At 33.4% G+C, this 17,010-nt stretch overlaps 1 protein-coding gene across 2 annotated transcripts in view; it reads left to right on the top strand.

Annotated features, from left to right (window-relative positions):
• The window catches only part of CASD1 (CAS1 domain containing 1), a 48,800-nt gene extending 32,275 nt beyond the window's left edge, over positions 1 to 16,525 (top strand). For both annotated transcript variants that reach the window (XM_023226630.2, XM_023226629.3), the window contains 8 exons: positions 3,303 to 3,422; positions 4,429 to 4,585; positions 5,981 to 6,060; positions 8,719 to 8,820; positions 10,833 to 10,973; positions 11,864 to 11,941; positions 14,008 to 14,100; positions 15,020 to 16,525. In XM_023226630.2, coding sequence (XP_023082398.1) covers positions 3,303 to 3,422; positions 4,429 to 4,585; positions 5,981 to 6,060; positions 8,719 to 8,820; positions 10,833 to 10,973; positions 11,864 to 11,941; positions 14,008 to 14,100; positions 15,020 to 15,286 — 1,038 coding nt within the window. In that variant the 3' untranslated portion in view covers positions 15,287 to 16,525. The remainder of the gene's footprint in view (positions 1 to 3,302; positions 3,423 to 4,428; positions 4,586 to 5,980; positions 6,061 to 8,718; positions 8,821 to 10,832; positions 10,974 to 11,863; positions 11,942 to 14,007; positions 14,101 to 15,019) is intronic.
• The last annotated feature ends 485 nt before the right edge of the window (positions 16,526 to 17,010 follow it).

Here is a 17,010-nt window from a genome sequence, read left to right as displayed (position 1 = left end):
GAGAATATATGGGAACTAAAGAAAGAGCAGAACCGGAAGTCAAACTAGCTCTTAACTGTAATGTAAACTTGAAATTTCATACATATTTTTAATAATAAATTTTTGTTGTAAGTAATATAACAAAATAATAATTAGAGAATTTTGAATATGGATCATACAGTAAATACTGTTGTCTTCGTATTAAATTTATTGGGTATGGTAATGATAATGTGGTCATATAAGAAACCATCCTTTTTTCCTGAGATACACGTGGTGAAATAGTTTAGGAGCACTGTCACATGGTCTGCAACATACTTTTAAAAGGTCCAGCATACAGCAGATAGGTGTCCATTGTACTAGTACAACTTTTCTGTTTATTTAAAATATCTTAAAACGTTGGAATAAATATTACATGAAATTTGCAATAAGGCCAAAATTGGCAAAAACTTGGAAAATTGTTGTTACAGTATTTAATTTTGTTTAAATGAACTATACTTACTGTTTAAATGTAATAACCAACCCAACTTTGTAGTCCCAGCCCCAGTCTTTAAGGGAGTTGAAAGGATGTTTTATGGAGAGTGCTTAAAGTAATTAGGAATGTTTAACCGACGTTCGACATCTGTTTTCAAATATTTCTAGAGCCATCAGATGTAAAAGTGAGTTAGCTCTGACAGACTCTAGAGCTAGACTTTCCGCTGTGCTAGCCCCATTCGCTGCATGTGGCTGTTGAGCACTTTGTAGCCATTCAGGATTCAGGTGTGCTGTAAGTGTGAAATGTATACCACATTAAATATGATTAATTATGATGAATCAGTAATAAATTTAAAAACTATATAAAGAATGAAAATATCTCATATGTTGAAATAATATTTTGAATATATTGGGTTAAATAAAATATATTTATTGAAATTAATTTTACCTGTTTCTTTTAACTTTTAAAATGCTCTGGTAGCCTCATTAGAAAATTGCTTATGGCTCACATTTTATTTCTGTTGGACAGCGCTGCTCTAGAAGACTGAACTTAGTAGCTTTTACATATAGTTAGGTTTCAACTTTTCATGAAAAGGAATATTATAGCAGTTAGTGACCATCTAAAGGTGGAATGGATTGCATTGGGAATTTGTTTTCTGCTATTAAAAGATGCTTAGACAGTCCACGAAGGGGATATTTTAGAGTACATTCAAGAATGAGGTAAGGGCACAGATTTGGATTAGATAAATTCTGAGGTTATTTCAGTACATTTCCTGCCTCCATCCTTGTGATTCTAATATGTTACACCCTTCTTGAAAATTTCTGATGTAATAATAAGTCATTTAAAAAAAATGATGAAGGGCAATAAATAAAAACTCTTTGATATGTAGATTGTAGGTGCTGTAGGAACTCAGGAAGGAGAAATGACATTCATCTGATAGCAAAATTTGGAGTTTTGAACCAGGCTCTGAAGAAGAGTAGGATTTGAATAAGCAAAACGCTTAGGGGAAGAACATTCCAGGGCAAGAATAAGCAGGTAAATAAAAGAGACTTGACAAAAGAGTACAAGAAGGATCAGTTTAAGAGACAGGGAATCTCTAAGTTTGCTTAGAGTGGAGGCTGTGTAGAAGAACTTACGATCTAAGTTCATGTTTGTTTGTTTTTTTTCCCCAGAAGAAATACCTGTCAAAAAAGAAACAGGTGAATTCAAGGATGTTTGCAAAAGATGCATATATTTCAGGACTTGTAAAATCTATTTAATGTGTCTGCCCAATTACTTTATTTTATCCTACAAAGTATCACTTGGGAAAGGCACATTAACCTGAAATGACCACAAGCAGTGTTAATGCTAGGTAACTGCAGGGATGATCAGATGAGTTCGTAAAATAGAAGCCAAAGAAATTTTACATAGATCTAGTAATTATCCCCAAAAGAATGGCCTTATAATTACAAGGATTGCATGTCACTGAACAAGCCTTTTAAATATCACTTTATTTTTGTTATTTTTTGTGATGGAGTCTTGTTCTGTAACCCAGGTTGGAGTACAGTGGCGTGAGCTTGGCTCACTGTAAGCTCCACCTCCCAGGTTCAAGCGGTTCTCTTGCCTCAGCCTCCTGAGTAGCTGGGATTACAAGTGCGTGCCACTATGCCTGGCTCATTTTTGTATTTTTAATAGAGATGGGATTTCACCATGTTGTCCAGGCTGGTCTCAAACTCCTGACCTCCGGTGATCCACCTGCCTCAGCCTCCCAAAGTGCTGGGGTTACAGGCTTGAGCCACCACACCCAGCCTTAAAGATCACTTTAAAAAGCAGTGTATGGCCAGGAGCAGTGACTCACACCTGTAATCTCAGCACTTTGGGAGGCCAAGGCGGGTGCATCACCCGAGGTCAGGAGTTCTGGGCAACATGGAGAAACCCCGTCTCTACTAAAAATACAAAAAGTTAGCTGGATGTGGTGGTGGGTGCCTTTAGTCCCAGCTACTTGGGAGGCTAAGGCAGGAGAATTGCTTGAATCCGAGAGGTGGAGGTTGCAGTGAGCCGAGATCACGCCACTGCAGTCCAGCCTGGATGACAGAGTGAGACTGTCTCAAAAAAAGAAAAAAAAAGCACTGTACAAATTATGCTGTGGAAATTGTGCTTGTACACATAAAGGGCCAGTAGGTGGTAGATAGGTGGAATGACAGTGTTCTAAGGTTATGAGAATTAGTGCTAGTAAATGAGATAACATTTTTGGTGCCTTCTATCATATGTGGATTCAAATGTGTTGTATTTCATTCAACGTAGAAGTAAAGATGTGATGCTCTCAAATACCATAATAAATGACACTAAGGGACTTGGTGATGATGAAGATAGTGATGTAGGAGTGTAAAACAAAATTGTTTTGTAAAAAATTAAGAGTGGGAGGGAAATAATATTCCTAAATTATGTTTACACTGGGTAAAAGTGCAAATCCATCTTGCATTCAGGATGTATGACAGTTAATAATTATAGCTATCATATATTGAATTTTAATTGGTTTCAAGTTAATGTATAAAGTGCTTCACATTTATTATCTCATTCATCCTTCACAAGAACCCTTCAAGGAAGGAAGGAATAGTCTCATTTTGCAAATCAGAAAACTCAGTCATGTTAGAAAGTAGCAGAATTAGAATTTGAACCTAGGTCTCTCCAATTCCAATTCTATGTTTTTGTAATCCTTGCTCTAATGATTAACTTATGAGAATCAACTTTGTGATTGAACTGATGCCAAATGCTAATAATGATTTATTATCTTTGTTAAATGTACTTTTCATGATAATCCAAGGTGTAGCTGATGCCAACATATGTTTTACCTGTTTATCTTTGTCAACAGTTTTTGCCTGTATACATGCACATTCGAGTTCTGGTTGCTGCATACTTATTTCAAACAGGGTATGGTCATTTCTCATACTTCTGGATCAAAGGAGATTTTGGAATCCATAGAGTATGTCAGGTAGGAATGCACTGTTATTTCCTTTTCTTTCAGTTGAACATGCTTTCTTGAGAAATCATTAACTTGAGAAAAAAATATAAATACAGTCGTTATAAGACTATGAATAATTTGAATTTATGAAATAGCACTGTAAAGTTGTATTCTGTGTTCTATGTTTAGTATTTCAAGATAAATAGTGAAAGAAGGAAAATATAATTTAATATATAATAAAAGCACTAGTACACAGGAGAGAGCATTGCTGATTCCCTTTGGTTTTGTAGAAACAGACAGTTACCTGGAATTAGTGTAATGTGCTGTATTTTCTTTCTCTGAGAAGAGGATGAATATATAATTAAGTTTCTACCTAGTACTAAGTAGTTTCTAAACATTACTTCATTTGCCCCACATTACAACCTTGAGTTGTTATCCTTATATTTACAGATGAGGAATGTAAGGCTCAGAGAGCTTAAATAATTTGCCCAAGGTCACATAGTGGTAGAGCACTAATAAAGCTCTGCCCAAATTCTGTGTTTTTTGAATGACATTAAACTGATATCTGAAATGACTGTTACGAAAGTCTCAACTTTTAAATTTGAGTTTTGAGTAATACTATTTTGTATGTATGACAACTCTTAATTTGATCCCAAATGGGGTAAATCAACATTAAACTAGATGAAATGGACAATGCTTTCTTAAGATAATGTAATCTATGCTTCTAAACTATAGCCCTCAGAAGGACTGCTTTTTTCTCCTTTAGCAAAATAGCAATTATAGCCAGAGTACAGCCTAGGTTGGTGCTTTGCTGGGATTTAGTTAATGTAATCATGTATGCATATTTTATATTCAACTCTTTACAGTGATTGTAGAAAAAATGTAATTTAAGGGATTAGTAATATGTACTTGTACAGTCATTACTGAGTCTTAGCCATTTATACTCTGTCAGAGAAAATCTGCCTTTGCTGTTTGTGTATACCTAGAATGAAAACCATTACTTAGAATGAAACTATTTTCTTCTCCTTTTCAATAGGTTTTATTTCGTCTCAATTTCCTGGTAGTGGTGTTATGTATAGTAATGGATCGACCTTATCAATTCTATTACTTTGTCCCCTTGGTCACTGTATGGTTCATGGTCATATATGTTACTTTAGCACTGTGGCCACAAATAATCCAAAAGAAAGCAAACGGTAAATATACTTTCTTACTAATGTTAGTAAATATATTTTTTCAAAGTGTGAAATTTCTTTTTAGTTGCTAAAGGATATTATTTTTATTAAGTGATATAGACAGTTTAAATTTATATGTAGTTTTGACATTTTGAAATTCTGTTCTTAAACGATATTTCTAAAATGTTACAGATAAGTAGTTAAAGTAATATAACAATGGAGAATAATAGTTTATGTGTGTTTTTTCTTTTTTAAATTTAAATTCTTCAAAACCATTTTACATATTAACGAATGCTACAGTTTTTAAACTGTCTTCTTATACAGAGGCAGAGTGGAGAGACCTGAAAGAGAGAAGGGAAAGCCAAATAAGCCTCTGTGCCCCTATGTCTTGCTTCAATCTTGGCAGCTTTACTTTGATTTCTTATGTATATATTGAGATTTTTGAGTAAATATTTCTTTGCAAAATGCTTCTTATGTCAAACACAATTAAAAGCAGTAATATAATTTATTTTCTAGACAAGCGTTAAAGCAGTTATTATCAACCTGTTTTACATATAAGGAACCTAAATACCCAAAAGCTTGTTATTTTCAAATTTCACATGGTTAGTTACTAATAATGTTCAAAGTGAGGCCACAGTCATTTATCTTAATGCTTTTTTCACCCTCAAGATCATATAATTAAAATAAAATCTTCCTTTTTTGGAAAAGTAATTTTTTATTTTAAAAAATGTATTTAACTTGACTCAACCAAATATTATATATCAAAAATATTTTTCCATTAGCTTCCAGTATAATATCAAATAATTTTTCAGGAATGAGTTGAGGTCTAGCCTCTATTAAAGTCCTATAGTGTCTTTGGACAGCCTTTGTCGTTTAATTTCTCTATATAAACCCAGCATATTAATCGAATAAACCATCAATATGTATAAACTTTGAACACGTAATTTTAAATATGCATATGTTACAATACATTTTATATTTAAACTCTAATCCATTAGGGAGTTTAAGCTTTCTCCTTGGAACTTTAATGTTTAAGCAATATCACCTAAGTCATATTCAACAAGAGTGTTTGTTAGAATTCTGTTGAACATCTTGTTCCAGATGTTGCTGTAACTTTGAATAATGAATAAGTATAATTGAATCTAGGAGGCATTTTGAAATATATTTCTAATGGATGAACAGCAGGTGTACAGGGTATCAGTTCTACTTTATAGCCTCATTCCTAGCAAGAATCCTTTGTTTTTCTTTTTGTCCTACTTGTAATTTATACCAGCTAGGTATATTTTGTGTATTCTTGTAAGCATTCTTATATTCTTTTAAGAATTATTCAGCATGTACATATATCAAATAGAGAGTATTTAATATGTTGTGTAATACAAATTTATTTTTTAGTAAATTAAATATTTTCTCTCTTAGGAAACTGTTTCTGGCATTTTGGCTTACTGTTGAAACTAGGCTTTTTGCTGTTATTCATATGTTTTTTGGCATATTCTCAGGTTTGTACAATCCTTTCAGTTTATATTTTTTAGTATTTCATTTTAAAGTTCAAATCTATTAAAGCATGTGAGAAGAGTCAGAGCTTTTTTTTACGTTCATTTTTTAATGACTGTAATAAAAGTGTCACTCTGTAGTTGACTACTCAGTGTAGTTCTTTTGAGATATATATACTTCGTTACCACTGTTTTTGTTGTAAGAGCAATTTAAAGCTCTTCCTCTGGCAGTTGTTCAAGATCCATTTTACTTGACTTTGATCAATCAAACATTTATTGAATGCTTCTTGTAAGACACTAGTCTAAGCGGAGATCAAAATTTTCTTGACAGAATTTGCAGCTAGTTTGTATATTATTCATTGTATCAAAGTATTACTTGATTTTTCCATAACTACATACAGTAAAATTTTAGCAGTTAGTAAAACCAACTTAGGAGCAAAGGGGTTTATGTATATATAGTATGTTTAATTAAATAAAACTTGTGGTCATTTTTTTTAGCTCTAACCTTGTATTTTTCTATTCTGATGATGGAGATATTGTTATTTTAACAGGATGGCAATCTGCTGCCTGCTGGTTAAATCCATCAGGCAGATGTATTATTTGGGCAGCATGATATTTATAACAACACATTTTAATTTGAATGCCTATAGTTGTGTCATATTCTGCAGTGTACTCACATCGCCAACACTCTGTTTTGTACCTGGCTGTGTCAGGTGGAAGGAAGTGCCCTATAGGCATTTTGTGTGTATGTATAATCCTATGCTGTTTGGGTTTTTTTTTTTCTTTTTGTAGACTTTTATATTTGTTTTTATACTTAGAGGTCTTTAAAGCACTGTTATTTCTGCCTGACACTCAAGCTTTTTTATAGAAGATAAATAAGGAAACAACTGACAAATGTATAAAGAAATAGCCAGGTTATGGCAACAACTTCTTGACAGTTATTCATTAAAATTCCCAACACTCTGTGGTTACTGCTGAGGAAAAGAAAGAAAAGCTGACTAGAGATTCAATATAGGGATTAAGAATGTTTCCCTAGCTTTGAGTCAGCGTTGACCACTGGACAAGAACAAAAAGCCCACTGTCTTTCTCAAAACAGTGCTTAATAAATACTTGTTTATTGATCACATAATAAATTAATTAGAGATAAAATTTTAAATTGTGTATACATCATATATATTCATAGATAGGTATGTTACATGTGTATGATCTGTAAGATCATATATTTTATCTAAGAGGTATGTACTTAGTGTATATCTATATTCATGTTGATATATATATGTATACACACACACATGTATATATGATCTATAAGCACTTCAACTTCAGATTTCCACTCTTGGTAAAAATCATCCTTGGCCAGGCGCGGTGGCTCACGCCTGTAATCCCAGCACTTTGGGAGGCTGAGATGGGCGGATCACGAGGTCAGGAGATCGAGACTATCCTGGCTAAAACAGTGAAACCCTGTCTCTACTAAAATAAAAAAAAAAATTAGCCGGGCGTGGTGGCAGGCACCTGTAGTCCCAGCTACTCGGGAGGCTGAGGCAGGAGAATGGCGTGAACCCGGGAGGCGAAGCTTGCAGTGAGCCGAGATCGCGCCACTGCACTCCAGCCTGGGCAACAGAGCGAGAATCCATCTCAGAAAAAAAAAATCCTTAATTTTCTGAGATATAGATTTTGATATAATCTATTTTTAATATGCTATGTGCATTTTAAATTCTGTGGTTAAATGGAGATGGTTGCATTTTATTAAAATAATATTATAAAGTTCTTCTGACCTAAAGACGCAACATTATCTAAAATACAATATTATTTTCATCTTTTTTCTTTGTTTTTTAATAGCCTCTTTAAAAATCACGATGTTACACGTTTTATGCCGTAGCATTAGGTCTAATAATGGAGCTTTCCTTGATAGAGAGTTCATTGTGATTCTTTATTCTGAAAATTGAGGGTTTTGTTCTCTTCTTTGAAAGACTTCGTTAATGTTCAGGAATGTACCCAAGACTTCTGCCCCTTCATTCCCCGATTTTCCAACCTGTCAGATTCATAAGAGGGTACTATTCACTAACTTTACCAGAGTAAAACTGTAAACTTTGTTTTAAAGGCTGGTAATGGCATTTGAGTATGGTTGATTGAATAAAGTGACTAATTCAGTGGACTCTTTTAACTCAAATAGTTAATTATAGATTATTGAGGACATTTGGAGAATGATAACTATATTTTAACTTTAACAGTTGTTATTTGGGATATTGATACCATATTGGCTGAAATATTTTATATTTTTCTGTTTGATTAGTAAATACTATCATTTTGTTTGTGAGATTAAAAACCTTATATAGAATGATTTTCTAATTACCAGGTTTTCTGATTTGGGGGCTCAAGAAAATTTTACACTCTCAGTAGTCTTTCATGTGAAATGAAAATAAGTTTACCAAGTTTTAAGTCATCTTTTTTGGTCATTGAAAGATAAATTTATTTTCAACTAAAAATTTCATTTGAAATACATTTCAAATGAAGTGATATTTTCAAATGAAATAAAACAGAATTTTAACATTGTGAATTACTCTTATGTAATCCAGACTTTGGAAAACTATAATTTATAATAGAATTGCAAAGCAAATATTGACTTGTACCATCTTAATTTATTTTCTGGATTCCTTTTCTCAGGGTGCATTTGAGAAGATCTTTTCTCTTTGGCCATTGTCCAAGTGTTTTGAACTGAAAGGGAATGTGTATGAATGGTGGTTCAGATGGAGGTTAGACCGTTATGTATGTATTTACTTTGTGATATTTTGTCATTTCAAATCATACTGTTGGAAAATAATGTGGAAATTTTTGATCTATCTATACTTAGTTTCAGAATAAAGATAGATGTTGATTTAGTAAATCAAAGCAGTCCACTACCCCTTGCACTCGTTTCTTTAGAGCAGTGAAAGAGTATGCATGTGTATATATGTCTGCTGGGAAATATTATTTTAAAATGTTCTCTATAATGTGGTCTTTGTCTGACTTATAATTTTGATTTGTAGGTGACCTGTTGTATATATGCTTCAGCCATTCAAAACAATATTTATTGAGTTTCAATATATGCCCTAGATGGTGATGCCATGAAGTATACATTAGAGAAAGAAAGAAGACATCCCAGCAGGCTTCTAAGCTTTAAGAATCTAGTTTAGGCCGGGCGTGGTGGCTCAAGCCTGTAATCCCCGCACTTTGGGAGGCCGAGGCGGGCGGCTCACGAGGTCAGGAGATCGAGACCATCCTGGCTAACATGGTGAAACCCTGTCTCTACTAAAAAATACAAAAAAACTAGCTGGGTGAGGTGGCGGGCGCCTGTAGTCCCAGCTACTCGGGAGGCTGAGGCAGGAGAATGGTGTAAACCCGGGAGGCAGAGCTTGCAGTGAGCCGAGATCCGACCACTGCACTCCAGCCTGGGCGACACAGCGAGACTCCGTCTCAAAAAAAAAAAGAATCTAGTTTAAAACCCACGATTACTATTATAAGAGGATACTAAACTATGCAATATAGATTTTGTGGTAGAAGTGTGCAAAGAGGAAAGAGCAGTGTCTTTTATTAGTCTATGAACTTGATCTTGAAGAAGGGTTAAGGTTTAATTGGCCAAGAAAATGTACATCTAGCACAGCATTTGGAAAACAGATACTAAATAACTGTTAATTAATTCTTTCCTTTTTTCCTTTCATTTTTGACTCATCTCTTTTTTCCAACACATGTTTTCTTAGTGCTTATTCTTTGCCTTTCCTAGTTTCCAACACCTATGCACTTTTCCAGTGTACTACATTGCATTTCAAAACCACATCTGAATAAAATCTTTGCTAAAGTCTCTACATCAAATAATTTTTAAATTTACTCAATGTTCTCGTTAGAGCAGTGTATTATGATATGACTGTCCCAGTCTATTTAGGCTGCTGTAATAGAGTACCATAGATTGCGTGGTTTATAAACAACAAAAATTTATTTCTTACAGTTTTGGAAGCTGGGAAGTGTAAAATCACACCAGCAGATTTGGTCTGGTGAGGGCCCACTTGCTATTTGATAGACACTCGACTTCTCACTCTGTCCTCACATGCTGCAAGGGGCAAGGGTGCTCTCTGGGGTCTTTTTTTTTGTTTTAAAGGGCATGAATCCCATTCATGAAGGCTCTGACCTAATGACCAACCAAAGGCTTTACCTCCAAAACTATCACACTGGGGATTAACATGATTCAACTTACGATTTTGAGTGGAAGGAAATGTTCAGTCTGTTGCAATGATAGTTCACATTAAGTCTTTGTTTAAAAAGAGAAAGCTCGTATACTTTCTGTTCTACCATATTTTTTTCACTTTTTTGAGCATATGCTTTTTTTCGAAATTATGACCTGGTGGTGTTATTCTTTGTTTTATTTGACTGAAAGGACTGATATAAAATGTTTCGTCTTTGTTGGGTGCATTTAAATTTTATCATACGTCTGTAGGAGAGTTTCTTATTATTTTTACATTGTCTTTATTACTTCACTTACCACTGAGACGGCTCAGAATGAACCAGCGTTATCTCATATTGTTCCAAGAGATGCTTGCTTATCTATTGCTGATGGTTTCTAATAACCATCGGCTTTATTTAATTTCTTGAAGTTTCACTCTTGAAGTTGAAGTCCTTCATAGACACTTCAAACTTTAAGCTTTTAACCTACCTACTTTTATTCATATATTCCTCACTAGCCAAATAGTTTTCCTGTTTTTTGAAAACTAACTGTTTAAAACAGATTTTCTTTCTTTACTTTTCAGGTAGTTTTCCATGGAATGCTGTTTGCTTTCATTTATCTGGCTTTGCAGAAGCGTCAAATACTTTCTGAAGGAAAGGGTGAACCTCTTTTTTCAAACAAAATTTCAAATTTTCTATTGTTTATTTCAGTAGTTTCTTTCTTGGTAAGTTTTGAAAACTTTCCAAAATCCTAAATGGTATGGAATATTAATGTTAAGATATGAAAATATAATCAGTTATTTTTAATAATAAATCTTTTATTGTTTTCTCCTTATTTTTCTTTTTAATATTTAGAAATTTTAATACTTCTCTTCCAGTAATTGATAGGATAACTAGACAAATTTAGTAAAGCTATAGAATATCTTAAGGACATGATCAATTTGACCTGATGTTAGAATAGTTAGGTAAGCAATAACAGCAGAATACACATTTATCTCAAATGCATGCAAAATGTTTGCGTATTTTTTTAAAAAAATAAACCATATTTTTATCTATAAAAACACTTTCAATAGTTTTTAAAAATTGTTTATTTTTAATTATGAATACGTATTAGTTCATATTTATGGGGCACATGTGATATTTTGATATAAGCATGCAATGCATAATGATCAAATCAAGGTAATGTTAAATGCTTGAGGCGATGTATATCTCCTTATTTTTCTAACTGCACTTAAATTCTAAAGAGACTGTATATAAGTTAAAAATGAATAAACGAGAGCTCAATTAAATGGGAATTTTTAAAGTTACAGTAAATTTGGGAGAAAATATAATGTAAGGTGTTTCATATGGAGAGCCATCACTGCCTTTTGATCACTATTTCCAGAAAAGCACAGACTTGTGCACCTCCCTCTGTGCTTTCTTATGTTTGGACAGTTGAACATAACAAAACAGGTGATGGACAAACTTGTAAGCAGTTTTTACTGATAGTTGTTATATAGCATAATGAAGTATAATGTTATAAATGAAGAAAACTGTTAAAAAAATAAAACACCGTGAGGCTTATACCTCTTCCAGACTTGTTTTTGTGAACTTTTCCATACATTTGTTGTTTTAGACCTATTCCATCTGGGCTAGCAGTTGTAAAAACAAAGCAGAATGCAATGAACTCCATCCATCTGTTTCTGTGGTGCAGGTACTTATCTTGATTTAGAGAAATTTTTACATCTTAATTCTTGATAAGAAAATGGTTTTTAGAGGCAGAGAGATTTGAGATTGAACTCCAGAAAATGTAGAGAAGTTACTTCATCTTTCTAAGCCCGTCTTTCTCTGTGGTAGTAGGGGTATTAAAATCTCTTTCAAAGGGTTCTTGTATTTAATATGTGAAAATGATGTAGCTCGGTATTTTTCACTTAATCTGCCCTTAGAAAACGTTAATTCCCGGCCACACATGGTGGCTCACGCCTGTAATCCCAGCACTTTGGGAGGCTAAGGCTGGTGGATCACCTGCGGTTAGGAGTTTGAGACCAGCCTGGACAACATGGTGAAACCCTGTCTCTACTAAAAATACAAAAATTAGCCAGGCATGGTGGTGGGCAACTGTAATCCCAGCTACTTGAAAGGCTGAGGCAGGAGAATCACTTGAACCCAGGAGGCGGAGGTTGCAGTTATCCAAGATTGCATCATTGCACTCCAACCTGGGCGACGATCAAGACTCCATCTCAAACAAACAAACAAACAAAAAAACCCAAGAAGTTAATACTACATGCTAGATATTATGCCAAGGGCTGCAGTGGTTACCAAATCAGACATAGTTCCTACTCTCTTGGAGCCTACATTCTTTTTAGTGTTGTACATCTTACACAATACTTTTATTATAATAAACTCATTAAATGGTTTTTATGTTTAAAACCTTTGTTTAGGTCTTACCTTCATGATTTTCACCATTTTGTATATCACCTGTACTATTATTTACAATGTTTCTTTAAATGACTCACAACCTATGCTATAATTAGTACCTTATGTATGTTTTCTCATTTAATGTTCACATCAACCTTTCAAAGTAAAGCTTATCTCTGTGGGAATTAAGAAAAAGACCCACAAGATTAAGTGCCTTGCCACAAGTCCCAGAACTAACACAAGCAAAAGACGAGATTTAAACTTGAGTCTTTTTGATGCTATTGCCCATGAGAATCACTCAATTATACCTGAGTGGTTCACTTTGGTTCCTTTTTCCCGTATTATCTCCTCCTTCTTCATCTTTTATGCATCCTAGAGACTTCTTAGATCCTTTGACAAAATACCCAAGATGATCAACATTGAATATGAGTTTTTCCCTGAAGTGTGAACAGATTTGTCAATCCTTTTATAAAGAAAGTTTCTGGAAAGTAGTAGTAAAAGTGGAGATTCTTTTTTTCTTTACAGTTTCTTGCTTTTTTATGAGGAGGGTGGATTCTAAGGAAAGGATTCTTTGCTTGGTAAGCTGGTTATTGGATGTGAGACAATTATTAACATGGCACATGTGTAGTTATGTAGCAAACCTGCACGTTGTGCACATGTATCCTAGAACTTAAAGTATAATAAAAAATAAGAAGAAGAAAAGAAAATGCAAGATTGTTCCACCGAAAATGAAAGATTGTTCCACCTGGTACAGAAGGATAGGGGAGAGGAGTAAAGGCCAGGATCCCAAAAGCTGGAGATTCTTTCGGGAGAGAAAAGATCCAGAGAGGAAAATATCATACATGTGAATATAGTTCAAGACATCATTTGCGAGGCCATGTAGAGCAAACATGAAGACATGTTAAAAGCCATGCCATTTTCCATACTATCATGGCTGTCAGCCAAAGGAGAATTTTGAAGGGAGTCAAGAGAGGGAGTGACTGTCAACCAAGCAGATACTTTATGAGAGCACCAAAATTATATGATTTTGTGAAGTGTTGCTACATAAATATGATAGCAGCTTTTTCTACACAAAGGGCCCTAGATAAATTTGTAATTTTTTCAGTATACATAAAATTGTTCAGTCATGTACTACTAAAAATGTTCATTGGTATGCAGCATACAGACCATGTGTTGAGAAATCCAGTTTGGGTAGGCTCTAGAACAAAAGTAACTTTCTAATACTTTTAGAATATAAAAAGACCATTGTATATGTGTCAAGTTCACACACAAAGAATAAGGTTATCATTTAAAAGACAGCTTTATACAAAATAATTTTCAATAAAGAGATTATTAATATTTGCCTTTGTGCTTTTTCTTTAGATTTTAGCCTTCATCCTAATAAGGAACATCCCTGGATATGCCCGTTCAGTTTACAGTTCATTTTTTGCTTGGTTTGGAAAAATTTCATTAGAGGTTGGTACATTAATATTTTGCTTATCTTACACAGCCAGGTGTCACATGTTTGTGTATGTACATGTGTATGTGTGTAAATATCACATATATATATGTGAGTATGAAAATCAGACATACTTTTTTCTAAACCAAAGCTATTATGGAATTGCAGGGAAGAGACTTAGAACTTTCAACAATACTGAAGTATTTTTGAATGTTTTTAAGCCTTATTTTTAAATGACTAGATATAGATTTCTTGCAAAATATTATTTACGTTGTCTTGAGCTTTCAAGCACAACCAAGATGCTGAGATCAAGAGAGAAAAATATTAGACCAAGTATATAAATGAAATCAAGCTAAGGGGATTTTGATTTTTTGTTCATCTCCGTAATTAAATAGATTACTGGAATTCAGTTTATTGATGCACACCATAATAAAATTTATCCTTATTATGATTGGAAATTGTGGGAGAAAGTATAAACTCATTACATTTTGTGTAAGATACATTATATGAAATTATTTACAAAATCAGTTTGAACAGTAGGTTTTGAAATGTATTCTGAGTAGTCCAAGCCTTTCTATTTGAAATAGAATGTTTTAAAACAATTTATATTGTAATCATAACATATATTTTAGAGTTTTTAGAGTATAAGATTTATTAAATTGTCTCTTAAAATAGGGAAAATAAATTCCTCTTTGAGTTCTTGAATAATTGTTCTATTATTTTCTTTGGTCTCATTTATAAGAGAGATTGTATTAGCAGTTGGAGTTCTAAGGAGTAGACTGCAGTGGACTTTTCAGGGCCAATAGTGAGACAGAATAAAATGGTTTTAGAAAAGTCTTCTAATGTTACTATGCGATTAAATGTTTAAATTAGGAAAAACTATAATTTATTCATGGACCCTCTATAAATATCTGACTTAAATATTTTTTCTCCTAGCTGTTTATTTGCCAGTATCACATATGGCTGGCAGCGGACACAAGGGGTATCTTGGTACTGATACCTGGAAACCCTATGCTCAACATCATTGTCAGCACTTTCATATTTGTTTGTGTGGCACATGAAATTTCTCAGATCACTAATGATCTTGCACAGATTATTATTCCTAAAGATAACTCATCTCTCTTGAAAAGGTTGGCATGTATAGCTGCATTTTTTTGTGGACTCCTCATCTTATCATCCATTCAAGATAAATCAAAACATTAGGTTCCAAAAATTCTAAAAAACCTAAACTCTTCAGGCTTACTTTGTGTGTCTCTAGAAGAGAAAAGCATCTATCTGGAGATATAAATGTATACGTAAATATAAACGTTTGTGGCAAGAGGACAGTTCTGTGATATCTGTTGAACATGTGTGGTTGTATATATTAGAAATGTACATATCCAATGTGAAATACTAAGCAAACAAACAAAAAACCGGAATGCGTTGTATAGAATTGCATGTGAAGTCTTTTCTACTGGATCTATATTTCCATTTGTAAATGATTTTAAGTTAACATATGAAGGCAGGGGAATGATTACCTTTCCAGTAAAAAGTATGGATAATTTAATTAACTTAGTGACACCACCGAGTGTTTTGATATAACTAAATTTGTGGTAATAAGACTATCTGCACCTATATTCGTTGTGGAACTTCCTATTTCATTGGAAACTTTCTTACTCAAGAATGACGGCAGTATTGTTTTCTTATATGTGCAATGAAGTGGAATGATAAACAGTATGCCTTTAATTTATATGTGTTCTTGTTCTGATGTTATGTTTTCTGAAATGATTTTTCTTCCTAACTGTGGTTTTCAGGTATGCAAGCTGAAATCTTTGTACACTTTGTCTCACAGAACAGTTCTGAGGCTCCAGTACAGGGTTTTGTCATTGTTGATGTTATTGTTGCTTCTTTTTATAAAAAGCCAAAATTTTTTTTCCAATCCAAACGTTCACCTGTTTCCTTTCCTCAAGCTATACCAGTGTAATACCAGTTACCCTGTGGATCCATTTGTTATCCCCACTAATTAATTTTCATATATTATTTCCAATATTTGGAAAACTATAGCCATTTGGTATTTCCTATTACCCACCTCCTATTTTAAATATTTATCAGTCTAAACTTGTACAGTGTAGTAAACATGCAAGTTGTTATGATTGGGCTGTATTACCATAAGTAGAATTTTAAGTAAACTGGTGAATTTGGTCAATAAATGTTTTTGCTTTTTTTTTTTTTCCACAGGCTGTTAGAGGTATACATTTATTTATCTGTTGTACAGATTTGATTATGATTTTAATGTTTGAGAGATTGCACTTGTTTGCTTTTACTATGTGTGGGGTAAAATATATTTTCTGTTCACAGTATATGAAAATATGGAGTAATTTAAACAGTAAATAAACATTCTGTGGATGCTTATTTTTGTATTGGCAAAGTATCAATTAAACTCTATGTGTTCTTTTTCAAAAATGCTGGATCCATTAATGATTGGTTCAAATATCTAATTTATTTCCTCAACTTAAATTTGCTTTTTAAATTGCTTAGTATGTAGGGGTAGATTACCAAATGGTAGTTGAATAAGGAATCATTTAGTTATCAGAGCTTCAGAGGGTCATCTGCTTTCCACCAAGGAAGTTTAAGCATTATGGTTCATTAGTGATTTTGCTTGAAGATTTTAAAAATGTAATTATTATTTATTTAGCACTGGATTTATGTGTTACTGATATACCTCCATTAATTGAGGAATATTTCTTGGACAGAAATGTGTGTTCTTTCCTTTTCTCCCTTCTTTTGCCCTTGCTTAATCTTTTGACATTTCCCAGATAGACAATTGTAATGATTCATTGCTCTGCCTCCTAGACTGCAGCCTTATAAGTAGAGAATAGTATAGTTATAAATCAAAAACTTCCAAGTACTGTGATCACATTATTCTTGTTCATGTAGCTTGCCAATGA

Source organism: Piliocolobus tephrosceles, chromosome 8 (assembly GCF_002776525.5).
Source record: "Piliocolobus tephrosceles isolate RC106 chromosome 8, ASM277652v3, whole genome shotgun sequence".
NCBI classification, from domain to species: domain Eukaryota; kingdom Metazoa; phylum Chordata; class Mammalia; order Primates; family Cercopithecidae; genus Piliocolobus; species Piliocolobus tephrosceles.
This window is presented reverse-complemented; position numbering and strand designations above follow the sequence as displayed.